This window comes from Anser cygnoides, chromosome 8, assembly GCF_040182565.1.
Source record: "Anser cygnoides isolate HZ-2024a breed goose chromosome 8, Taihu_goose_T2T_genome, whole genome shotgun sequence".
NCBI lineage: Eukaryota > Metazoa > Chordata > Aves > Anseriformes > Anatidae > Anser > Anser cygnoides.
Window position 1 is genome coordinate 28,264,453 of NC_089880.1, and position 24,278 is coordinate 28,288,730.

Genomic DNA, 24,278 nt, shown 5'->3' on the forward strand with positions numbered 1-24,278 from the left:
TCACAAAAATACTGGTCCTGTCCCTTCTCATCTTTTGTCTCCTCAGGAGCCAAAGACTAATAATGATTGCAACTTATTGGAAGTAAAGCTGCGCTGTGCTTGTCAAGTGCAGTGGGCCTTTAACAGTGCTGCTAGTACAGAAGCCTCAGCCTGTAAAAGCAGAGGCTGTGCTGATAGAGCTCTGACAAAGGGAGGAAGCAAACAGGATAAGTACGGGCCTGGGGGAGGGAGGGAAGCAGAGAGACAGAAACCCCTCGGTAACATCGCACAAATTCAAAGAACAGAAGTCCCCTATCTCCTTCCTTTTAACCCAGGAAATGAAAGCTGAAACTGGGTTACTGCAGAGATTAAACTCTACGGCTGTAATATGCCTTGCCTTACAAGCAAATCCTGCCTGCGCTTTGTGCTTTAAAGCCGCTTCTCAGTGTGTGTGCAAGCTTGCTGTACGCTAACTGCATTTCATCTAAAACATTCAGGGAAGTGTTCACTGAACAGTACACGCTTGCTACAAAAGGCATAGATACTCACAATCATTCTGTTTTGGTCTTTCTGAAGCCAGGAGTACAGCTGTAACACCACAGGTTTGTTTATCATTAAAACAGGACTGGAATTCAATCAAAACTGTCTGAGGTGCACAGTGCCCATGAGCTGGGCCCTGAGACCATCGTTGTGCCCTTCAAGGCCAAGAACTTAGGACAGGTTTCTTCTGCTAGTGCTTTTTTTGGGTATCTTCCTTTCAGTGTTTGTCACAATTCAGTAACGAGGAAAGCAGCCCATCCTTGGAAATCACAAAGATGCCAAGAAAGGGAACTTCACCTCAGAAATGTGTAGAGATGACAGGGAAGACCCTGCCTCTCTTTGTTTCTTTATTGCTGAAGTTTCTTCAACAAGGACTACAAACAAACAAAACAAGCATACTTGCATTCAAGCCCTACATTTTTTCCCAGAAACTACGCTATTTATAGCTTCCACTGAAGACTACATCAGCCCTCTTCTGAGACAAATAATGGCACAAACAGTGACTTAGCAGAACCGCTACCAGGGAGGAAGAAGGCTGTGACACACAAGCACAAGCCTCCTCCTGCAGCTGGCTTTCGGTTCAGCAGCCAACATGGATTTCTTCTGCTAGCTCTTCTGCGACTGTGAGATCTGCTAACCTGAGCATGCAGAGGCCAGCCTCAGAGCATTGTGTACTCTCTTTCACATCAGTAAAGCAGCTGGGAGCTGACACCAAGAGACAGAAAATAGGCGCATTGTGATTTGGCATGAACGGCCTGCCCAGGTCACAGGAGTGTCAGAAAAATAACACGGTATAGCTCCGCTTTTCTAAAGAGGCGTTTTAGAGCACTGTGCTTTTTACGTTCTCCACCCCTGGTAAAATTAGTCCTTTTCTTAGCTCTTCATGCTGACCAGCAGACTTCCTCTTTTAAACACACCGTTGTGTAAATTTTATCCTGAGATGACTTAGGCACGTTACCACTCTGTACTCAACCCCTAATCTCTGTTTAGAGCTCTGAGGCACAAGTCCTCCACTGACAGGGGAGCTGCTGCAATGACTGACAAATACAGGACCGGGGGAATCCTGCAATTGCCACATGGCCCAGCCTAACCAGCGTCCTCTTCCCACCCACAGCAAATGTGAGAGGCTGCAGAAAGTCATGGCTGTCCCACTATTTTTAATGCAGAACAAGTTTCTTACTAACCGTATTTGCCGGTCTCAATGCTGAGCATGAAGGTTTCAAAGCCCACGAAGAAGGCAAACAGCCGGTGGCTGAACCCAAGCTGGATCACAAAGCAACTCTTCCCCAGAAGAGAGGGAGCTGCCCCCGAACCACCCCTCCTTGAGCTCTTCTGAGGAAGTGCTGCAGAACTTCCTTGTAGATTGCCCCTGGAAATGCTTTGGCGTAATAAGAGAAGCACAGCAACTACAACAAACCAGGATTTACTGACCCCAAATCAGCCCTGTTGAAATGTTAGATGCCTGTGATTTTCTGGTAAAAACGTGCATCTCTATTTCATGTTTTGACTGAGGCTGGAAGCTTGAAAGTGAGAAATGTTTATCTAAAAAACTCTCAGTCACTCCTCTGAGCTGTAGCACTGAGGTGATGCTTTACAGACATGGCAAAAGCAAGGCATCCGTCCTAGCCTGGCATGGAAAAGGAGGGGTTATTAAATACAGCTCTAAAAATTTCCATGGTACCTCTTCCATTATGCAGAATTTTGCCATCTCATTCTAGGTAAAGCGTGAGTCAGAACACAGCGAAGCTATTTTAAAAGATCTGTCAGATCTATGGCTGTATCCCAGCTACGAATTAGAACAAACATTCACCATTTATACCAGCCATGGCGAGCTGCCGAGTTACAGATCACAGGAGAGAGAGGAAATGAGTGGACTGGGTTTTATTTTTAAAGATATGTGACCTGGGATGGCGGTGGGGAGAACAGTGCCTGATGTTTATTTTGGGCCTAGAACAGTAGGAACACTCACAGTAAATCCATGTTTTCCTCAGATTCAGTGTTTCAGACACAGATGAGATTGTCTTTTCAAAGCAGCAGAGAAGGAACACAGCTTTCTTAAATCTCAATGGCACATCCACATCGCTATCCTGCGGCCTGCTTTGAAGGCCTGGCTGGCAGAGGAGCGAACCGAGCAGCGAGCAGATCCCGAGTCATCCCACAGCCGCCCGGCAGTGGCTGCAGCTCTTGGTTTTCTTCTGCCCAACGCCAAGGCTGCCATGGATCCCTCCACACACCTTTATTCCTTGCTAACCGAACGCAGTGCAATGCATCCCAGCCCAGTGGCTACTTGTGGAGCTGCCACTCCAAAACCACACAGCCCCAAGACAAACACACTTTGGATGTGCCCTGGTCCCCCACGAGTGCCCAGGCTGGTTGGAAGGACAGCTACACCGCCACAGGAACACTGATTTTTCCCCACAAACCCTAACATATCCACCGCAGTTCCCTCACCATTACTCTCTCCACGCTGACCTTCATGGTTTGAACGCAGCGCAGGAGGTGGCCCGGATGGTGGCTCCCCAGACGTGTCACCCCAGCACCAGGCCCCACAGGAAGCATCCCAGCTGCGTCAGCGCAGAGCCTTCAAAGCAGCTGCTGAAACAACCCGCAGACGTGCTTTACACACCAGCACCACCTTCTCCTGCCCACGGACATCAGGAACGTGAAGATGTGTCAGAGGGAAGCGCTCAGGAGGACCCATGAAAGTGTCCCACAGACGGTGGCCACAAGCTAGAAGCACGGCGCTCCTGTCCCCTCACGCTGCTGATCGGGGCTGCTCAGGCCAGAGCTTCCAGAGCAGGAGGACAGCAGCATGGGAGGTGACAGTGCAGGAAGCACCCCGCCACGTCCAGCGTTTCCCGGTGCTGAGGCTTCACGGTGTGCAGAGGTACTCGTCGGACCAGCTGGTGCAATGCTGGACGCCGTCGCGGCACAGCGACCTGGGCACGCAGGCGCAGTACTCGTAGAACACGGGGCTGCAGCTCCACCACGCTGACCCGCACGGAGGGCAGGTGGCCACTGTGGGGGTGAGAAACCAGGAACAGAAATGCTGCTGCTGCTCTCACCAGGAGCCTCCTTCCTAATGCTGGCAGCTACTGAAAAGCCACCAGTTATGACCCCGTCTGTGAACCCACCAAAGAGACATTTTTATGACCTTCATGGCAGAGATGCCATCCTGAGAGGAACGGCCAGCTGTAATTCACTTGGTTAGCAGGCTACCCGAGACAAAACTGGTGTTGCAGACAGGTCTCACTGGAGGTTCAAAACCTCAGGGGTGATTTAGGAAGAAAGCTGCTGCTCATTTTTGAGCAGAGGTGGATTTAGGTCACAGAGGCACGCTCAGTCCCCCTTGGTCTTCAGGACATACCTGACTCCTGACCAAGGACCAAAGGCCAGTTTTGAATGATTGCTACTGCCTACAGCTATGCATCAAGATGGAACTGCTCCATGCTCAGCAAGTCACAGCGAAGGAACAACTTTTGGGGCTGGAGCAAAGAATCATCATATCATTTAGGTTGGGAAAGACCTTAAAGACTGTCAACTCCAACCATCAACCTGACCTACCAAGTCCCATCACTACACTGTGTCCTTTAGAGCCACGTCCATAGAGCCATAGAACCATTCAGGCTGGAAAGGGCCTTCAAAGCATGGAGTCTCTCCCCTCATGGCTGCCTCTGGTCTTTGGCAGCTGACGTGGGGGAACCCACGTAGTTCTCATGACCTAGCCCAGCCATTTTGTGTCTCAGAGGAGGACACAAGCCTCCAAGCGTTCCCAGCAGCAGCAGTAAGCACCACTCCTGGAAAACCTCTTCGATCTATCATCAGACCAGGCCCTTTGCTAACGGTAGCCAGAAGGCAGACTTACAGCTCCCCATCTCGTCGGAGCAGTCCCCGCAGTCGTTCATCCCGTTGCACCTCTTGTCGGCATAGACCCAGTGCGCAGGGTTACCGCAGCGGAAAACCAGGTAGGCCGGGAGGCTGCGGGGCAGGTCGCCTGCAAGGGCAGAGACAGAGCCCGTGCTGAGCTCTTGGGGCACAGCTGTGCCTGCTGAAACAGGGACAGGCAGCTAAAGAAGCGGTTAATTTATGGCCCAGTTGGTGAGACAGGTCTTCAGAGCACAGCAGGAAGAGCAGGGTGGGAAGATCTCAACAAAACTGCTCACCACAGAGTTTCTCCTGCTCATCCTCTCCGTCTCTGCAGTTGGCGGTTCCGTCACAGACCTGGCTGGCTGGGATGCAAGTCACTCCGTCGTCACACAAGAAGCCTGTCCGGTTATTGGAGGCTGCACAGAGGCGGTTCGCTGAAGGGCAAGCAAGAGACGCTATTTTCTGACAGTCTCATGCTCACAGATGGTATGGGGAGCAAATCAAGGAGATGATTTCAGAATCAAATGGGGGAATTCAGAAATTTATTTGTCATCTGGAAATAACCAGGGCCCAGGACCAATCTCCAGTGTCCTCATGGTGGGTGCCAGCAGCTTGAAGTTGTGCCACCCGGAGTTTCCACAGCCAAGGAACAGCTCACGGCCACCCCTCTCAGCCCCTTTCCTTCTCCCCACCACCGTTCCCCTCAGCACCGCTTTCCTCCTCCGCCATGGGGCCAACGACGACACTCATGGGACTGACCTGGGGAGCGTGGTGGGAGCCCCAGCGCCACTGCCAGGCCCACGATGGCCGCCGTGGCAGCCAGGAGGAGCAGCACCAGCACGGTGACACAGACACATCTCGGCGGGCAGCGCAGGCAGGCCCCACGCGGCCGGCAGCAGCCTGTTGGGAGGCAAAGGAGAGAGGTGAGGGGCTGGGGGAGCCAGGGGGGCTCCTGGGCTGGTGGGGAGCTGCTGAGGTGTGGGTGAGACTCTCCTCTGCCACATCAGCAGTTGAGTTTTAATACCTGGGCTCAGGCACTTCCATCACCCAAGGGTGAATTATCAGCTCGAAATGGTGAGAACTGGCCGACAAGCAGCCCCTTTCCCTCCCCAAAGACATTGCAGGATACAACAGGCTGCAGCCTTCCAGGGAGCCCAGCCTTCAGAAGGTTACCGACATAAATCAAGCAAAATCAGGAAGTTAAAGGCCAAAACCACAGCCATTGCAACACAGAGCAGCACACGTACAAGCTGACCAGCTGCCTCGACCTTGGCAACGCCTGTGCTGTGTGTCTAAACCCAGCGCTAACTTCTCTGGGATTCCTCTGTATTCCCAGACAGACAGGAAAAAATGAACGTGGTCATCTGAGAAACACACACGCTTGCGTAACTGTTCACTTAAGACAACCCTGCGTGAATAACTGGATTTTGGTGTTTCTGAACATAAAGAGCCTTGATGAAAAAGTTAGGATTTCTTAGCTGTGCCTCACACTCACTCAATTGCTGTGTGTCGTAGGAAGGCAAAGACACACCCCTTGCTCAGCCACAAAGGGATCCAGGCTGCAGTAACCAACTCCTCCGTCAGGCATGAGCAGGAATCAAAGGCAGAACATCTCAGTTTAAAAGATAAGTGGTGAATTACAGGGTGCCTGTGTCTACAAGACAATGCCTTTGACCGAACAGACATGAGTATAAAATAAAGGCAGTGAGAAAATGCTGTTTCAAGCCAATCTGCAGGTTTACTGTTGATTGTACGTGATCTCACCTTCTCTTTCTTAATGTGGACAAAATTTGCTGAAGCTTAAAACATATAGAAAGCCTACAGAAATAGTTATAAGCCTCATCTGCAACAGAGGAATATTACATATCATGTTACTGTGCCATAAGATTGCCAACGCCAGGCCAACAAAAAGCAGCTGAAGTCTATTAATTTTATAGTCTGGATGTTTCACTACAGAGGGGGGAAAAATATCAGTCTCAACAGATCATAAATACTGCCTGTATTTTACGCTGCCTAGATAGTTTCAGTTGATTTACAGTTCAATAACAAAAATGTTAAGCTTGGCATTACATTTGTTACCTCTTTCTTCAGAGAAGGACTTTGCTGGATCAAAAGGAGCTACATCACCATTCCTCTAGAAGTAAAGGAACAAAACACTGCTTACAGAAGTGGCACATGATAACCATGCAACATATGCTTTTCTAGTTCTTCTACCATCTTACCCAGGAATTAATATGTAAATATGGATAGACGTGGCAATAAATATTTTACATACAAACAAAAATTGCCTCAGTGGAAACCTGACCCAGATTTGGCTCACAAAGCGGTCAGATTACCTTTCAAATCTCCGTTTCTCATTTCTACATCAAGCGCTAACACAATACAGAAGTATTGATATCAAGTGCTGGACTTGATACCCTTTTGTATCAAAGCAGGTAAAGTAGACATGACTAGGAAACTCAGAAGCCACTGATAGAGAAGTTAGACAAACAACGTTATCGAGAACAAGTGTATTTTAGGAAGCAGTCGCACATCAGATTTTTCCAGAGTGCAGGACCGTACCTGGGGATGAGTTTTGTTCATTCCTCCTGGAGCTAGTGTCTTCACAACAGCTCAGCGGACCACAGGGACCTCTCTGCACCCCAAAACTCAGCCATGTTACCAGCATACACCGGCTCTAACGTGAGCAATGTTACCAGGATACAAAACGCAACAGAGGGAGGAAAGCAAGGAGCGCAGTGCTGCTCGGGCACGTGTGCAGCAGAGGCCAGGGAAGACAGGCTGAGCACTTGCTCTGGTCAGAAGCAGGGTTTGCAGCTTGCTTCTCATTCCTCCCAGCTGATAAGGGACACAGAGACTTCTGATGCCAACAACCCCACTGCTGCTCCTGACACGTGTAGAAGACGAACGCTCACCCCCCAGCTGACGCAGCTTCCATTTACCTTGGTGCCAGCCAGGAACCAGAGGACAGGAGTTGAAAAGGCCTGAGGAAAGGGAGTCAGATCACCTTCACCCAAAATTCTTTTCCCCACCTCTTTCCTAAAACAAGGCTGACACACTGGCCTCTGGCATTAGCCCAGACTCCTCCAAGATGATCAGGTCTTGGCAGAACTGCGCAGGATACAGCCGCCTGGTACAGCTTCCTCGCTTGGGCCATGAGCACAGGCAGAGCAAATCCTCCCGGGTCCTCTTTTACTTGCGTACGTGAATCTCCAGGCCTGCAGTAAACCTTAACATGAAATAGATTGCAGCTTCTGAATTGGCTGCAGGCTTCAACACCGCACACAGAGTGGATTTGCGATTTCAAGGACAAAATGCTGTGAGCCCACATTCCTCTTGCTTGCAGGAGGGTCCCCAGAACTCAAGCACCTCCAAATTGTTTCCACCCCGCAGGATTCTCCCTCCTAAGAACCAGTTAACCAGGGCTTGGAGAAGTGTAGTGGCAGCTGTATTTCCTAAAAGCTGTCCCCAAGACAGTTTCACCAAGTGAACTGATGCAAAACAACAAATAATGCCCGATAACAGAGGAATGACTATTGCTACTTCCCTCTCCCTCCCCAAGCACACAACTCACTCGTGATTGCCTTGAGTTATTGGCTTCTTGGCAACAGCACGTGCCAGCCCTGCGCTCACCTGCTCGCAGACCAGCCCGAGTTAAATAAGCCTTCCTCCTTCAGCATGGCAACACCTGTTTGTCCAAAGCAGAAGCTTCTCCCAGAAATGTATCATGGTTAAACTTTGTGCCAGAAAGCTCTCCTGGTTGGAGAGGAATTTGGGGTGAGAACACCAAACCCCGACTAGCACAGTCCGTGACTCTAGGCACTCACCACACCATGGAAGAATGAGACTAAGGGTTAAAACCTGTGTATCAAATTCCAGATCCTCTGCTTTTTAAAGGGGACGTTTAAGTTTCTAATCAGGCTTGCTAAAGAATGAGCATTTTGAACCTTCAAAAAGCTTTAGGTGATAGTGAGCTTGGTAAGAGTCCCATGTACCAGGTCAAGCAGACTCTCTATGCGCATCCCACAAACCAATCCTTAACAAAAACATTTAATATGTAGAGTAAAACAATTCTTAGAGACAAATGTCCATAAGAACTGTCATCTACCACTGTTTCCTACAGCAAGATTATCAAGCTCAGCTGTAACCAAGCAGGTAGTCAGTTTCAGATCAGTTACACCCCATCAGATCACCAGCCCCCTCCCCCCCAAAAAAGAAAGACTTGATGAGAAAGAGGTAACACACACAAGCAAGCCTTCTGAAGCACAAAACACTTGCCAGAGTATTGAAAAGGAAATAAAGATGAATATATTGAGAATGATGTGAGACACGTGAGACCTTCGCAAATTCTATCACCCAAAACAAAAACCCTAAAACTCACACAGAAGTGCCACGGCTGCTTCTGCCAGCGGTGAATCGCACACGCTTGAGAGATGCCTTACTGAAGTCAGGATGACTCTATTTAAAATCTGTTCCAAGTTCAATTGAACGCATGCCTAAAGAGAATATAAAATGCTTTCCTTCTGCAATTTCAACAATTTAAGGCCCTTCATTTAAATGGTGGTCTTGGGCAGAGATCAAACCCAAATTGCAGCCTCTGAAAATGAAGATGTCAGGAAGCTAAACGTTTTAAAAAAAAAAATGAGTAGGAGAAGCCATTTTGCAAAGTCAAATGCCAAGATAGTTTAAGTACTCCACTTAAACTAGAAATCTTGAGAAACAAGTTCAATTCTCGCAGCCTAGGCAGTATCCAATTTTACTAAAGAAAGCTGCTTTGACACGAGCTTACAAGCACAGCGCTTAACGAGTTCTTTAGGCTCTGGCTTACCTTGGAAACAGTAGTGCCAAGTGACAGATTGCTACAGGCACACAGTTTCCTGTGACCTAACTGAATCACCGGCTTCACTGCACACATTACTTAGCTGAGGTGTCGTTATTAAACAGTGAACAAGAGACAAAACACGTAAAACTTTATTTGATCCATTTGTAGTTTTCTCCCTTTGTTGTAGATGCATAGGCAGATACAATGCCAAATAAAAGCAGAAGTTGTTTAAGTCAAACCTAGGAATGTAAGCAATAAAGTCAGACATTTTGGAACAGAAAAAGAAAGTTTCACATTCATGAAATAAAGTCAACATAACAGAGGCCGTACTGTACACATTTAAAACACGCCAATAGCCGTGTTTTCCTGAAGCTGTAACACTCGCTCTGCAACTACACGTAACAGGAAAGTAAAATACTGTAACAGACTCAAACATCTACATGTTACTTATTCAGTTACAAAAAATGGGATTGCTAAAGTCTCTTCTGGAAAGGCAATCCAGAACAATGTAGTGCTAAGAATAGGGCAATCACTGAGCCCATACGTACAGATTTCTGAACACCCGTTTGCATACGTCACATCTGATAGTGCCGGACGCAGAACAACGCCATTCTGTGCTGGAGCAGGGCTGTGTACTGAGGTTTGCACTACGTGAGCAGGAGTGCAGGTCCCAACTGCAGTACTGCATAGAAAGGGATTTCCCACCGCTGTTACGCCAGTAACAGTGTTCTGAAAACATCACAACTGATTTTCACGACAGTCAAGTCTGAGGCCTTTGCATTAATGCCACCCACACACAGGTACACGCCAATGGCTGCTGACACTGATTTCTGGTTCACAACACTGCTCACTGAAGAAAAATTTAACATCAAGAGGTACCAGTAATTTAAAACTTCAGCTTACAATTTCTGTACGTTGATACAAGCCTGCTTAAAACAAACCTCTCAGTGCTCTTAAGCCTCATTGAGGGAAAATCTGCTTGAGTGCATCTAGGCAGCGGTTTCCAGCAGTGCTGTATAGGCAACAATGCACATTCCTGCTTAATGGCCCCTGCAAGGCTGCATCATCTGCAGTTACACAACCATCAGCATCACAGCCAGATCAGGCTATTGAACCAGTTGTAACAGAAAGGGAACAACATATTGTATTCTCCAGAATATCAACCATTTCCACCAAATTCAGAACCTGGAGAAATTCTTTTTCTGCTTTTAAACCTTTACAGGAGTTCTGTATAATCAACACAACACTATGAGTTGGAGACCATGCGTTCTAGCCAGTTCTCAAATACTTACAAACAGACCTTTAAACAAATCACACATCCACAAATTGTGAATACTAAGGGAGCTAGCGATAGTAATCTCAAAGAAAAGAACAGCAAAAACGTATTAGAGACATGAGGGACACTGTTAGTTGTCGTGTTAGTGAATCACATAGCAAAATCAGGTCACCCTGCCCATGAGAGGAATGCTACAGACAGGCTTTCGTGCTGAGCATACCGTAGTCAATAATCAACCGTAGCAAAAAGCTATGTAGGCAACATTTTCTATACAGTCATTTTTATTTGTCTGTTCTCATTTCTCAGGAATCAACTTGTTTCTGTAAATGAAGTTACAAGACTAGAGTAGTTAATCAAGAGTGGAAAGCAGATTTTCTTCAGAAAACACAGGCTCTAACTTTACAAGCAATTTAAGACATAAAGGATAAAGTTTGACAAAATAATTGACCATGTGTTGTGTGTGAAAGGATATGTCCACAAGTTTTAGCAGTTTCCATCTTTCACAAACTGAGTTCTAGCCTACAGTACCTCACAAATGCTTTCCATCGTGGATATAGCCACACTGTAGAAAAAATATATTTATTTTTGCAGAAAGGGTTGTTTGTGCATGGACATTAACAAGTACAAAAAAAATCAGCAGATAATTTTATAATATTTTCTCTTAACTACAACAGAAAGTGCAACACTAAAAAGGCATCTCCTGCCCACTTAAAATTTCTTATACCTTTACAAAGCTAACTCTGAATGTACACGTTACATCCTAGAACACACAAATAAGTTTGAAAGTGTCGTGGCAGAAGTATGGAAAGCATGCTTACAGCTTTTGTAAGCAAGACACATAGCAAACACCAGTGGAAAGTGATCATGTCTGGAAACAAATTCAAGGTGTCTGAATCTTCACTACTACCTGAAAACAAAATCCCATGACATTTGTTGATTCTGTAACTTTATTTGCATTTAAAGACTGGCTGCTAAACTTCTTATCTGAAGAACCACCACAAACAATCAGGAGTTTCTAGCACTGTTAGAATTAGTCTGTTCATTCCAATGGAGGCTTATTTAAATTGCTGATTGAGCCAGATTAACTTTTGTAGGAAGAGGTCCTGCTTCTTCGTGTTCCTCGGTCTTGCATCTAACCACAACAAGCGCAGAGGATGGATATCTGCTCAGTTTTTGTTCATTCATGTATTCCAGATCTCCGTAGATGCTCAGCTTCTGAAATATTTAAACAGATTACTTTTAGACAAGGACTCTTGATACTGTGAATAAAATGCATTTCGTTATGCAACTACATTCTTGGTTTTGATGTCTGCAGCCCTTCAACAGAAGTTAGCCCAGACTTTCTGCATCAGCTGAAATTCATGACAAACTATATTTGAGTGCAAATAAACGTATTAAATCTGCCAGAATAATAGCAGATGTAGTGCTTGTGTACCAGCCTCTTTAGTTTGCAAATACTGCAAGTCTTGCTTATTTCAGAAGCACAGTTATCTCTCTGGACACTAGGTATGCTAGCTCAGCTGGTTCCCCTCTGATCAGAGTCTGTGGTGACTTCTGTTCTCACTGGTGATCCTCCTGAACAACAGCCATACTGGGTTCCACCCACACCATCCAACCCTCAGCAGAGAAACAAACAGAGGCTGCTTTCCAGTTAAAAGCCACCTAAAAGTTAAGAGGGCAGGGCTACAAGCCAAAAGACATCGCACCTGGTCCTACTGAGTAAGGCTCAGAGAACCTATTGGCCACAGGAGCAAGTAAAAATTGTTCAGATATAAAATCATCATATAATCAACAAAATCTGTTTGCTAACCACATCTGCAAAATGAACTTTTTCCAACTGATCCCTCCCCCATATATGTTTATCGGCCTGTAGAAAGCTGTAACGTAAAAGCAATATCATGAATAAATTCAAAGTATTTTAAATTGTAAGGTAGGGTTACCTCAGATGGAACATACTGCTCCACAGCTGTAGCTACTGTTGCACAACAAATCCAGAGCAGCACCAACACTGACAGGACAAGTGTAGTGGTTAAGATCCAACTGGAATTTCTGTAACGAAAAGAACGTTACTAGATTTGATATACTGAATATCAAAGTATGGACCTAAAAAGTTCTGCTCAATTTTGACCGTATGTCCTATGGATTCACTAGTCTCCTTCAGACTTCTGGGTATACAGTTTAGCCTCCAACACCTATTTAGTATCTGACTTAAAAGACACTGAGACTTGTTGGATTCTGTTTATCGGGCCCTAAGCATCCTCCCACTCACAATTTCAAGAGGTGCAGTTCACTGATCCTTCGTATCTAAACTTTAAAGGAAAAAGTCATCAGTGAGTAAGGGAAGAAAGAACCAACACAGATCTTCAGCAAAGCTTAAAGATACAGTGGGCATTTTCAGCCTAGACATGAGACACAACAGTGTCTTTCATATCAGAAAATCCCAAAACAAAATAAAAGTGCTTTGCCCTAAAACATTATCAGAGGTAAAGAACAGGCAAAACACAGAACTGATTAAGCAGTTTGCAGAACATACTCAAAAAAAAAAGTTTAGGAAACAGTCAGCATTATGTTCCACACTCAAAGCATAGGAAATCATCAACATTCTGATCAACTGAAATGTGAAAGAGGATCAAAGTTGGCAGACCAGCTCACAAATAACATTGGGCTAGCACAGAAGGTAGCGATAACAGAAGGTCAGATACACAAATACAACTGCTGGGCATCCTGAAGCAACAGACTCGCAGCGCTGAGACACTGCAACAGTGCCACCACTACGCTCCGTACGAGGTACGGTACACGACATACATACATGGAAAGACACTTGAAAAGGCTGTCGCTTCCGTGCTCTTCAAAAAGCCCTCGGTACATCTGCGAACTTCCTGGGCGTAGGTCTGCTGAAACAGATCAGCAGAAACAGCTGTCAGAAAAGCAATAAAAGTGGGAGAAGCCCCAAACTTTATACAGTTTGTCGATGCAGAGAACATAAAAGGAAGCTTTTAAAATGGCCCTAGCTTGCATGTTTCTATTTCCAGCAGTCTGGTTTCTACCACAGACTTTGCTAAGGGTGCATCATACAGTATACGTCCCAATTATATTTTAGCTTTCTAAACATTTGCTTTCATGTGCCACCTGCAATTTCTTTTTTTTCTTTCTCTCTTTGCATGACATGGAACATTTGCATTTGCTCTTCCAAATCACAAGGAACAACTTACCGGCTGTTTTACTCAGCGATAAAGATCCTCTCGCGTCTCCAGTTTCCTGTTCGAGTTGTGGAACATACTGTACTTCTGGCTTTGACTAAAACAGAATCAGGGGTTAGGAGATCCTGCTAGCAAGCTCCCATTAATTTTGATCATACACATTTTCAAAATTATTAGGGAAGTTAACCTTAAGACATACACCATTCACATTTTTTTTTCCTTGTACCAGCACTGAAGGTGGCGAAATACTATTGAAAACTAAACACTTCTGACAGTGCTCTGTTTTTTTTTTTTTTTTTTTCCCCTAAGACTGGAAGGAGCAGAATTATATTTTTGGTAGCTAGGACACCTTAATCCTAATGAAAAAAGACAAGCACCTGGAATATGACAATTTTTCCATCATCTGCTTGAAGGTAGAAAGTCCACGAGGATGTTATGAAGCTCTGAGCTGAGTCCATCATGTCACTCCAGAACGATCTCACCAGTGTCAGAGGAAAGAGGAGATGAATTCTTGGCATCAGGGACATTAACTGCAAATACATTAGCCGGTTTTCCGTTTGTTTTTATATGAAAAGGCCAGAAGTCATGTTCATGCTCACCCCCAGCCCCATGTCTGTATTTCAGTCCTTCGGAAGATCTGTCTTCCGTTTGAAGAAGTTTAAAAAAGAGAAGACATGCTGAACAGAAAACAAGTAGGTGGTATTTGAAAAACATGTCATCTACTTACTTGCTCTTGCCTTAACTCAGCAAATGGCAATTGGTTCTGGCATCCAAGATGGCAAGCATATTGTTCATCAGATTGGGAGTATGCCTCAGTACAAGCTGCAAGGAAGAAGTTCCCCAAATGAGAAGATAAATTCTGCATTTTAGTTACGAAAACATTTTCAGCATAAGTTGGATCAGAAGCAAAGCAGCAGTTAAAAGACTGACAATCCTAGCTGTAGGGAAAGACGTGGCAATCATTCCACGGTTAGCGTTTGCTGTGAGGTCTAACGAAGGTTATGGAATCAGAGCTGACACACACGACATCTGAAAACCGAACGCAGTCAGAGCAGCTGATCAGAAATGTTATTCTGGACAAACTCAGGGTTGCAACTTTTCATTGATCCTCTTCCTACCACTGTATTTTTTCATGTACAGACCACATGAAATAAATACATATATTTTAACCTCAGCGAACAGAGCTGGGATACTAAAAGAATAGAGGAAGCCTAGGTTGACTAAATCCCTTAGAGGTAACAGCAGAAGTCCAGGTACCACAGGAAAACGGAAGGAGCATTCTCCTTCGAAAACTGTGTTGAAAATATTACTATTTATTTTTAAACAAAAAACGAAGCCAATTCTTCATTTTATAGGCATCTTCTAGTTATTGTTCACCAGAGATCATGAAGACCAAGAAATTGAAATTATTCCCATTTATACACGGAGAAACCAGGCAGACAACCTACGGGCACAGCTCTTTCACAAAATACTAGAGTTGAGGTGGACAATGCTGCAGCACTGCTTGAACTAAAGACTCAAACCGAGCAGCGACACAGACAGCAGCTTTCTGAATTTTCCCACAGGAACAAACGCACCACCAAAGGCCAGAACGCTGGCAATAAGCACGGCCTCCGCAGCTAAACATTGGAGTACGCAGCTCACAGCACCTGAACAGCAATTCCATGGCAAAAGTGCCACCAAACTAGTAGACACAGAGACATCAAAAGACAGAACTGAGCAGCTCAGCCAAGATGCATCTTGCCAAGCACAGAATAATTAGTCAGGGTACCAACCAGAGTAACAGATTACAGAACATAAGCCAGCAAAAGACAACAGCCTCAGGAAGGAGAGTTAAATCAGAAAGTAAGCAACTGTTCAATTACCTCTACATGTGCTTTATTGCTACATCACCCTTTTTATGGCACTCTTTCTTGTATGGTTTGACAACTAGACTGACATGCTGTATCACAGCTATACACAGTCTATGACAGACTTGAGCATTAGCCCATTTCTGGAGTATTTAATACAGTTTGGTATCACATTAACATCTTTGCACGTCAGGCTTTCTACTTACAGACCTTCCATCAGCTCCCTGAGACAGCCACTAGCCCTCTGGTTTTTATGAGCTACTGGGAAGACAAAAGCCTCCTTTGAGCACTGAGTCAGTGCCTAATTATATTTGAAATACAGAGGGGACCTACTAGCTTTCCTGCTCTGGGTGGTTATGTCCCACTTAATCTGAGTAAAACTGTTCACCAGCTGCCTTACTGGGTAAGTTCTACACAAAAATAGTACTTTTTGGCCTGTAGTATACATATTTCACCTTCACCATGAGGTTTTTGCTCTGACACGGATCTCAGACAATTAGTCAGAAGTATTTAATGGTCTATTTCAAACAAAACATACCTGTTCCTGAGGGTTTAGCCCAGACCACCCGTTACAAAGCAGACAGTACGTTACAATCTGTGTTCTTACTCCAACTGAACAATTCACTTTCACAACCAAATTTGTTAGGAATTGTACATGGCCCTGATGTTGCGCAGAGTTAGGAAAGGAAAAGTGTTGAGTGGATTCTTTTTCCAGCCATTTTTTGCTCTCCATGACAAAAATTTTAAAGTGAATTTAAGTACTTGTAACTTATTCACAACTGATTAAGTCTAAGAAATTCAGGAAAATGGTAACACTACGGATCATGGAAGAAGAAAGTTGATGAGAACATACAACCCTCCAAGAAGATCTCGTATCCTATACACAACCTTCAAGAAGTTGTTAAACAAAACCAAGAAGCAACTGAAATAATCCCACCAATTCAATGATGTTCCTGCTCTTCCCTCCATGCATCTCCACGCTACGGGATGTTAAAGGAGATGTTAAAGGAGTACCAAATTCTTACCGGAATCGCATTCCAGTTTGGTTCGATTCAGATCGATGCCATCATCCACAAACTGGCAAATGGAAAAGAGTCTGCAGCCTCGCTGGCACGCGTACAGTTCCTCTTCCTGGGAAGGCACAAGAGAAGATTGCATTCCTCCATTCAAGAAAAAAATGCGAAAAAACAATTTTTTTTTTTTTTTTTTTTTTTAGAAGTGCTATAAAAAGCCCCACACTAGAACACCGTCCTTCCTCCCTTCACTGGACCTAGAAGTCAGCTAAGCTGGCGGTCTGGCTAACCTGAAATAAAACCAAGCTACAGCTCTTTATGGCTGTAACATAGCTATTGATTTATTTCAGACAGAGCTCTCTATCCTGTGGTAAGCCAGACCTGGAACAGCAAATCCTATTTTGCAATGCCAGTCCTACAACTCACAACGAAGTTACGATGCAGTTTTGAAAAAGCGTTGGCTTTAAAAATAAGACATACCGCTGTAAAAGATTTACTGACATTCAACCGTGGAACGAGTACAGTCCTCCATCGTGCAACTTCAGTACAGAACCCAACAGGTGAGGACAAAAAAAATTATTTTTTTTGTCAGCGTATTACAATATATCCACCAGACTAGTTAGAAGGACAACAGATTTGTTGAAATAAAACATTAACTTCTGACTGTCTTCTGTAGCAATACCACGGTTAACTACGTGTGTGCACTTCCCACAACCGATGCTCTCCCCTGTTGCAGGGTTACAGCCAGCCTCCTCCACCTGAGCACTCCTACTTCAGGTCAGGAATCAGACCCATCCCAACTCTCAGCTACACAGCCGCTCACATGATTGCTCCCAGTTGCTTTGCAGGTGGTACACAGGCTCTGAATTAACCTAACGAAAATAAACAGACCACACCTTACCGCATAACCCATTGTGAACAAACTGGCCGTTGTTTGAGAGCACAGGTTCATGTGCTTCAAAGGCAGAAAAGTGGAAAATAGAACACAGAACAAAACTCAGCTCTAACAGCACAGGCAGGGTGGCTCAAACAGTTACACTGGTGCCAAAACCACATTCTATAATTTGATATCCAACCAAAGCTAGCTTTAAAAACATTTCTGTGGCAGTCTTCCACAAAAAGTCTTAGTGAAAATTGACTTATTCTCCAACGTTAACGCAACCGATTTCCTTCTACTCAACTGATAGCTTTGTGACAAGCAGACCAAAGACTAATTGGAAATATTTTAGGATAACATTTAGTCCTAATTTCCCAGATTTAGTTCCTTCTCCTCCCTATCATTGCATGGAGGTACCAAAGCATATGACACGTGCAGATCTAGTGTTACCTGTACGCCACACAACTCCCTGCTACCTCCCTCTGTGGAGATACCAGCATCAGCTGCTGTGTGAAAAAAGCCAATTTTAGTTTCACGTGAAAGTGAACAGAGCCCTGTTACCTCATATTATCACTACTTTCATTTTCCTGCTGCCCTCAAGTGAAATCTCAAAGCCAGTGTAAGAACGCCCCTCATTCAGAGCTCAGACCGCTATACAGCTGCAGCTGATAACGCAATATATTGCCAGTGAAAAACAAAACAGGGGAGATGAGGCCACAGTAACAGCTTTTCCATGTTCACACCAGCGGTCCGGAGCTGCACGAACCTTTGAACCAACAGTGAACTCTGAAGCAGGCAGCTGTATTCTCGCTAGATATCATTCCACTGTCTCATCACGGGACAGAAGAAATTCTGTGCAAGGAAATCCAAACAGGCTGAAGGTTCTGCCAGGCTACTCCCTGGCCACCGTTTCTGCTTCATCCTTCAAAATGTGTCACCCAGGCATCCTGGCTTGGGGTCCTTGGCACTGTTCTAGTTAAAGATGCAGCAGCCTAAGCCGAATGACAGCTGCCTCTTTAGGAACAGGAGGAGAAGAGAGGGACCCCTCCCCGCACCCACAGAACGCAGAACCTGAAAAAAGCATTTTTTCTTGTCCTGGCTTGTGAGGAAAAAAAAGTCACATTACGGACATTTAAGCACATGCTGTCTACATAAAAATTCTGTTTATTTTAGACATAAAACAACCGAATATATCGATGCTCATAAACTCCTCATCGCATTTCCTTCTGCACTTACTGTGCCACACATTTCTTATCTTACAAGAGCCCGCCTGACGCACCTTCAGCGGGAACACACTGAAACAAGGCTGAGCCCCGCTGCTCGCACCGCCATACCGATTTCACCGGCAGCACAGCCCCCGGAGCCCCCAGGAGGCCGAGCAGGAGCAGCCCCGAGGCTTCCCCACACCTATGGCTGCCACCACACGGCGGGGCCCGCCCGTACCTTGGGGTAGGTGTGCAGGGAGTAGGTGAGCTGGCAGGCGCGGTGGCAGGACGCCGTGTTGCCCAGCACGGAGTCGAAAGCCTCGGACGAGGCGGCGGCGGCAGAGGGCACGGCCCGGGCCTGGCGGCCGGCGGCCACCAGCAGGAGCAGGCTGAGGGGCAGCGCCGCCATCTTCCTCCTCCCTCACCGCCCCGCTGACGGGACCAGCCCGCCGGCCTCTCGCGAGATTATCCCCGCCGCCTCCTCCTCCTCCTCGCGCAGCCTGCTGGGAGATGTAGTCCTCTCGGCGGCTTGGCCCCGGCCACCCTAAGGGGGCTTGACGCGCGGCGGAACTACACGGCGGCTTCCGGGAGGGCAGCGCGGCGGCATGGAGCGCTTCGTGGTGCGGCGGGCCCGCTCCCCGCAGGGCGCCCGCAGCGCCCGGCCGCAGCCCCCGGCCCTGCGGCAGGCCCCGCTCGAGGCCCTCAGGGCAGGTCCCGGGCGGGTCGCGGCCCGTGAGGGGACGGGGAGGGGGGGGGCCTGCAGCCCCCACGGCGGCTCACACGCCTCGAAACGCCGGGATCCCCTTTTGCAATTGAGATATTTGTAGTGCAGTATCCTTAAATTCCAAAATATTCCTTTCTAGCGGCTGTTCCCTACCGCTTCCCCTGAGTTTGACATAACAAGATCAAGCGTCTTGTCCCTTCTGTCTGTCCTGAGTACCCGTAACTGTGCCGCGTGTATTCCGTGCTCTGCTGCATGCCGTAATCAGTAATTCACATACCGATTGCAACCCCAGTAGCTGGGGTGAAGCCAACGTCCTTAATTATTGTAAGATCATTCCGCTTTCCTAAATGCTTTTCTCATTTGCAGAGAGTTGTGGTCGTGGAAGACATAAAGAGGTGGAAGTCTATGCTCGAGCTTCCTGGGCAACCGAAGGAGAATCTGATCGAAGCTTTGGAGGAGCTGAAGAAGAAAATACCTTCCAAGGAAGTGTTGCTTTCAACAAAAATAGGTACATCTTCTCTGATCTCACCTGAACGTCAGGCTTTGTTGTGTCTGCTTGGCTTGTCGGTGCAAAAGAGACCATCCCCCAAGCTTTTTAAAGATAAGAGGATGCTTTACTGCACCCTCACTCAGAGAAATCCCCAGCAGAAGGGCAGCGCCGTGCGGATAGCACAGGCTTGTACCTGACTGCTTTCTGTGGGATTTGGGGGAGGGGTGATGTGAGACTGCATGGTCCCTGCCTTTCCTGTCTGCAGATCATACATGGCACAGAATATCCGGGAGTGACAGACGGTCATGCTGGCCTTTTTTTTGCCAGTGGGAAGATGCCACTTGTTAGGCTTCTGTGCCTCTTGCAGCCCAGCCCGTTCAGGGAGGCACTGAAAAAGTCTCAGGAAAAGCCTGAATGAACCAAACGTGACAAATGACAACTCAGAAGTAAGGGGAAAGGCACGGATTGCATCTCCTTTTCCAAGGCGAGGGGGGGCTTTCTGAGTAGAGGATCTGCTGCAAGATCCACAGAAGCCTAACAGTGACATCTTCTGGCCAACGGCGCTACTGGTCAGAGAGAAATACCACGCTGGAAAAAGATCCCTTTTGTCTCCTCTCAAAGGAAAGTGTCTTTGCACGGGCAAGCCTGTGTCGATTGGGAAGATTCTGTTTGTGTCACCGTGATGTTTGTGTGTTAAAACACTATAGCAGCAACATCTGCTTCCTTAAAGGTGATTTGAGTTAAAAGAAAAAAAAAGTGCTCTTTGTTGGCTAATTTTACATACTTTCACCAGATCCACTATCTGCGTAGAAAATGTCTGTAATATGTAATTGTCTCCACACCTTGGTGTTGTGGCAAAGTCATTTTCAGCTGTATAACTCAGTTCCTTGCTAATTGCTCAGGCAAAATCACTTGCAGGAGTCAATGAGTGAGAACTTCAGTCTTCATTCCTAGTTATTTTATATTTACCTTTGCATCAGTGCTTTGCTTGTTTCGCTGACGCTGCCTGAATTAAAAGTGTGTTTGGCTGCTTGAGCACCAGCTTGGCTGGTGTATTTGGTCTCTGTACCAAAGCTGAAGGAGCTGTTGCTGTTTTCCAGGTCACACCGTGAATAAGATGCGCAAACATTCAGATCACGACGTGGCCAGCCTTGCCAAAGATGTTTACACGCAGTGGCGAACTTTCATCAAAAACCATTCAAACAGGCCCTCAATAGAAGTCAGGAGTGATCCCAAGACTGAGGCTTTCAGAAAGAACGCACGGAAGCTGCTTTGTGAAGCCCTGGATCTAGAGGTAGTGTTAATCTTTGGCTCAAAGGGTAATTCCTTGTAGGAACAAGCTGGACAAGCCTTTTTCAGTCATAGTTTCTATAAAGCTGGTCCTACTGGCAGAGTGGGGACAAGAGTGCTTATATTCAGTGATTCTCCCCATGTCCCCAGTTATCAGTGTCTTTGTTTTAAAGGTAGATTTTATTTTAATTATTATTATTAAGCAAGTAAATGTGCTAATTGTAAGCGAGGTGTATATTGCACATTTACATAACCAGCCAACAGAATAGCTGCGTATCTACTGCAGCCGGGCTGTATAAGAAGTTAGTAGAACAAAGTTTTTACTGTTACTTATCAGCAGTTAAAACAACACTGGGACCTTCTGGGTGTTTCATATTTAAGTAATTAAACATTTGTAAATTGACATCTGTTGCGAAAACATAGAGGCAAGGTTGACAATATATAAAGTGGTGATAAATACCAGATCCCTCTGGTATCTTTAAGTAAACGAACAGGATTTTACTGTAAGGCTTAATGACTAGTTTGCTTGTCTATGAAACTCTGTAATAATTATCCTTTTAATTTATTCATTAGTTATCCTTTAAATGGCAAGAAAAGTGATAAGCACTCAAGTTTCAAAGCTGTGTGTTTGCTGTCTATGAGAACAACCTCTCCAACTTCCCATCCACCTGGACTGAGGCAGAACTAAAGGGTGACTTGCTGTGGGAATGCCTCAGAATGATTTTGTGGGGAGCTCACTTTTGCTGGGCTGCTGGGTCAAGCTTATTTCTTGCAAAGCAGCTCTGTGCACGGCAATAAGACTGCTGGTAAAGTTTGAGCCTATGGGATGTGAAGGCTGTGATATCACCCTCAAACAAGTGGTGTTGGGTAAGGCAGGACAAGGCAGAATCACCTCAGAACAGGACTCACCTGAAATTATGATGAGGAAAGCTGCCCTTCTGGCTTGCAGCTACCACCATATCTGCAGAGGGAGCTTATATCAGCACGATGAACAGCGTAGATAGGAGTGGGAGCCACAGAAGTACAGAAAGTGGAAAGCAGGGACACGAGAGGTGGATAAAGAGGGAGAATGGGGGCTGAATGGATTCGGTTGGACTTCTAGTGCAGACTGGCAGAGGGACAATTTAATGGTGGGTAGCAAAAAGAGAGTAAAAGTGTTGGGAAAGGACTTGGAGGAATACTGGTTGGTATGCTGGAATCTCCTGTATGTGAAGCATGGGAGATTCCCTGTAACAAAAGGCAGAAGTGAAATTAAAACAATTTCTTGATGGGCAGGGGATTTTTTTCTAAGCTGTGCTAAATTACAGGTTTTGGCACATGTTGAAGCAATAACTACGTAATTAACATTTAGTAAATCCCTTTCTGCGTTCTTAATTATACCTCTTTCCACACTCACAGAGCCCACATTTCCCTTTATAGCACCAGGCAGAGTTGCCAAGTGTTTGGTGTGTCTTAGAGTTGCTGTTGGAATCGAGTTTAAAATAGTATCCAAGGTGCCTTATATCAGCAAGATCAAAAAGTGATCTTAATGGAGACAGTACAACGTAGCTTACAATTGTAGTTCAACTGGATACCCAAAGCTAGCTGCAGATTAGTTTCCTGTCGTGATGGCAAAGCGCTGCCACCCAGCTGGAGATGTGAATATGTTCCCTGCTACTGACCATGTTGCTGTGTTCCTTAATTGCTAGGGTGGAATTAAATTGTTCTTCCTGTTGCACTTGTGATGAGAAGTAGATTTCCTCGAATCTATGCTGATTAACGAAGAAGCGCTGAAAAACACCAAACTCCAATTTCAGCCAGTCGGTCTCCTTATTAAATGTAGAGATCTAATTTTATACTTTGCTGTTTTCAGATTGATCACCCACTGGCTGAAAATATTGAGCGAGAAGCTTTTCATCTCTCTTCCCGTCTCATTAGCACGCCGTATCGCAGAATGGTGCGAGCTCTTGTCTTCTCATTAAAGCACAAACCTGAAATCCGAGCAGAAGTCAAGACTGGCACGCTCACTGTCCCTGCGTTTGTACAGAGCCATAAAAAGTGAGGTGTCGTGCTTGCTGCTGAACGAGAACTTCATGTGCCTGCATCTCCGTGGAACCGGGAACCCTTTCTGTTGTAAGGGGCGTGCAGAAGTGCTGACGGTGTGACTCACTTGGCACCGCTCTATTAACAGGGTTGCTGAAGGCAAGAACTACTAATGATGAAAGTGGTGCTGTAAATCGGAGTTGGTGGAAGTCTGCGTAGGGTTGTTGCTCAAAAAGTATCTTCTCCTCTGCTGTATATTTTCCTGCTAAAAAGCCATCCGTGCTGACTCACCTGTTTCTTACTTCTGTCAGTTTGTCGTGCCTCGGTTTGGCTTCATCCCTGAGATGGGTCTTCAGGTGTAATTATTTGAATGACATTTAACAGCTTTGTGCTGGGCTAATCGGAAATAGTGGGAATTCAGGGTAGTTTTTCCATGGGAGGGGATTCCTAGAGGATAACTGCAAATCCTAGTTAACCATAAATCAGCCAAGTCTGCTGTAGCTGGACCCTGGATGTGGCAAGAGCTAGCTGTTTACCCAAGCCAGGGGATCTCCCCTGCGTTCCATAGTTGGATACAAACTGAATTTCGGTAATTCTCTATCCATCCTTCCATAGGCTCAGTCACCCTGCGTGGTGGGCATTTTCTGAAACCCTGGGTTGAAAACCAAAACGCCCTGGGGTATAGGTGCTATCTAATACCTCTGCTTAATGAGCAACTCACTCAGACTTCCATGCCTCCCTCATGATTAAAATCTGGTGCTTGTTTTTAGTGTATCATAAAAAAAAACAACTTGAAATGAATTTTCTAATTACAGTTAGGTTGTAAGGAAAATATTCCATGTAAAGGCTTTTTTTCCTCCAAAAAGAAGGTGTTTCAGAATGATTGTGTAAACAAATTTAAGCAGCAAACTATTGTATGAATTTCTTCTAGTTATTAAAAACTGAAAATCTTGCCTTTCGTATTTACTCTGATTTCTTTAGTGCCACAAGTCATCTTGTTCTCTGTGTGCTATTATTAAGGCTGTGACAGGCACAGTCTTTCTCTGCTGGTAGGCAATAAAGCGCTCTCTGTTCTCTGTGCTGGTACAAGGGACTGGTCACAAACCATTTTCTGAGTTAACAG

The 24,278-nt window shown here is 45.7% G+C and overlaps 3 protein-coding genes across 4 annotated transcripts; 1 reads left to right on the plus strand and 2 right to left on the minus strand.

Annotated features, from left to right (window-relative positions):
* Nucleotides 1-982: 982 nt before the first annotated feature.
* LDLRAD1 (low density lipoprotein receptor class A domain containing 1) lies at nt 983-9,205 on the minus strand. The gene is made up of 6 exons (XM_013176186.3): nt 6,949-9,205; nt 6,466-6,520; nt 5,146-5,286; nt 4,683-4,820; nt 4,385-4,513; nt 983-3,537 (listed from the first exon to the last, which is right to left on the minus strand). The coding sequence occupies exons 1-6, from the start codon at nt 6,967-6,969 to the stop codon at nt 3,392-3,394; spliced, it is 630 nt and encodes a 209-aa protein (XP_013031640.3). The 5' UTR covers nt 6,970-9,205; the 3' UTR covers nt 983-3,391.
* A 134-nt stretch (nt 9,206-9,339) lies between these two features.
* On the minus strand, nt 9,340-19,089 carry TMEM59 (transmembrane protein 59). 2 transcript variants are annotated; one of them, XM_048062037.2, is made up of 8 exons: nt 18,868-19,089; nt 16,560-16,665; nt 14,412-14,506; nt 14,062-14,214; nt 13,697-13,781; nt 13,294-13,375; nt 12,425-12,533; nt 9,340-11,699 (listed from the first exon to the last, which is right to left on the minus strand). In XM_048062037.2, exons 1-8 carry the CDS (start codon nt 19,036-19,038, stop codon nt 11,544-11,546), a joined length of 957 nt encoding a protein of 318 aa, XP_047917994.1. In that variant the 5' UTR covers nt 19,039-19,089; the 3' UTR covers nt 9,340-11,543. The 2 variants fall into 2 exon arrangements, with proteins under 2 accessions (XP_047917994.1, XP_047917993.1); XM_048062036.2 differs by having other exon boundaries at nt 13,294-13,378.
* A 96-nt stretch (nt 19,090-19,185) lies between these two features.
* On the plus strand, nt 19,186-24,108 carry TCEANC2 (transcription elongation factor A N-terminal and central domain containing 2). Its single transcript, XM_067001184.1, has 4 exons — nt 19,186-19,340; nt 19,724-19,861; nt 20,944-21,137; nt 22,986-24,108. Exons 1-4 carry the CDS (start codon nt 19,235-19,237, stop codon nt 23,172-23,174), a joined length of 627 nt encoding a protein of 208 aa, XP_066857285.1. The 5' UTR covers nt 19,186-19,234; the 3' UTR covers nt 23,175-24,108.
* Nucleotides 24,109-24,278: the final 170 nt, after the last annotated feature.

What these genes read in the sequence shown, in the direction of transcription:
- LDLRAD1 (XM_013176186.3), bottom strand. Translation starts at nt 6,969, where the DNA reads ATGAACAAAACTCATCCCCAG. An exon ending in TGAACAAAACTCATCCCCAG is followed by an intron (nt 6,521 to 6,948) that starts GTACGGTCCTGC and finishes CTTTACTTCTAG; the next exon opens with AGGAATGGTGATGTAGCTCC. An exon ending in GTCCTTCTCTGAAGAAAGAG is followed by an intron (nt 5,287 to 6,465) that starts GTAACAAATGTA and finishes GCCTCCCAACAG; the next exon opens with GCTGCTGCCGGCCGCGTGGG.
- TMEM59 (XM_048062036.2), bottom strand. Translation starts at nt 19,038, where the DNA reads ATGGCGGCGCTGCCCCTCAGCCTGCTCCTGCTGGTGGCCGCCGGCCGC. An exon ending in CAAACTGGAATGCGATTCCG is followed by an intron (nt 14,507 to 16,559) that starts GTAAGAATTTGG and finishes TCTTCCTTGCAG; the next exon opens with CTTGTACTGAGGCATACTCC. An exon ending in ATCGCTGAGTAAAACAGCCG is followed by an intron (nt 13,379 to 13,696) that starts GTAAGTTGTTCC and finishes GATCTGTTTCAG; the next exon opens with CAGACCTACGCCCAGGAAGT.
- TCEANC2 (XM_067001184.1), top strand. Translation starts at nt 19,235, where the DNA reads ATGGAGCGCTTCGTGGTGCGGCGGGCCCGCTCCCCGCAGGGCGCCCGC. An exon ending in GCTCGAGGCCCTCAGGGCAG is followed by an intron (nt 19,341 to 19,723) that starts GTCCCGGGCGGG and finishes ATTTGCAGAGAG; the next exon opens with TTGTGGTCGTGGAAGACATA. An exon ending in GTGAAGCCCTGGATCTAGAG is followed by an intron (nt 21,138 to 22,985) that starts GTAGTGTTAATC and finishes TGCTGTTTTCAG; the next exon opens with ATTGATCACCCACTGGCTGA.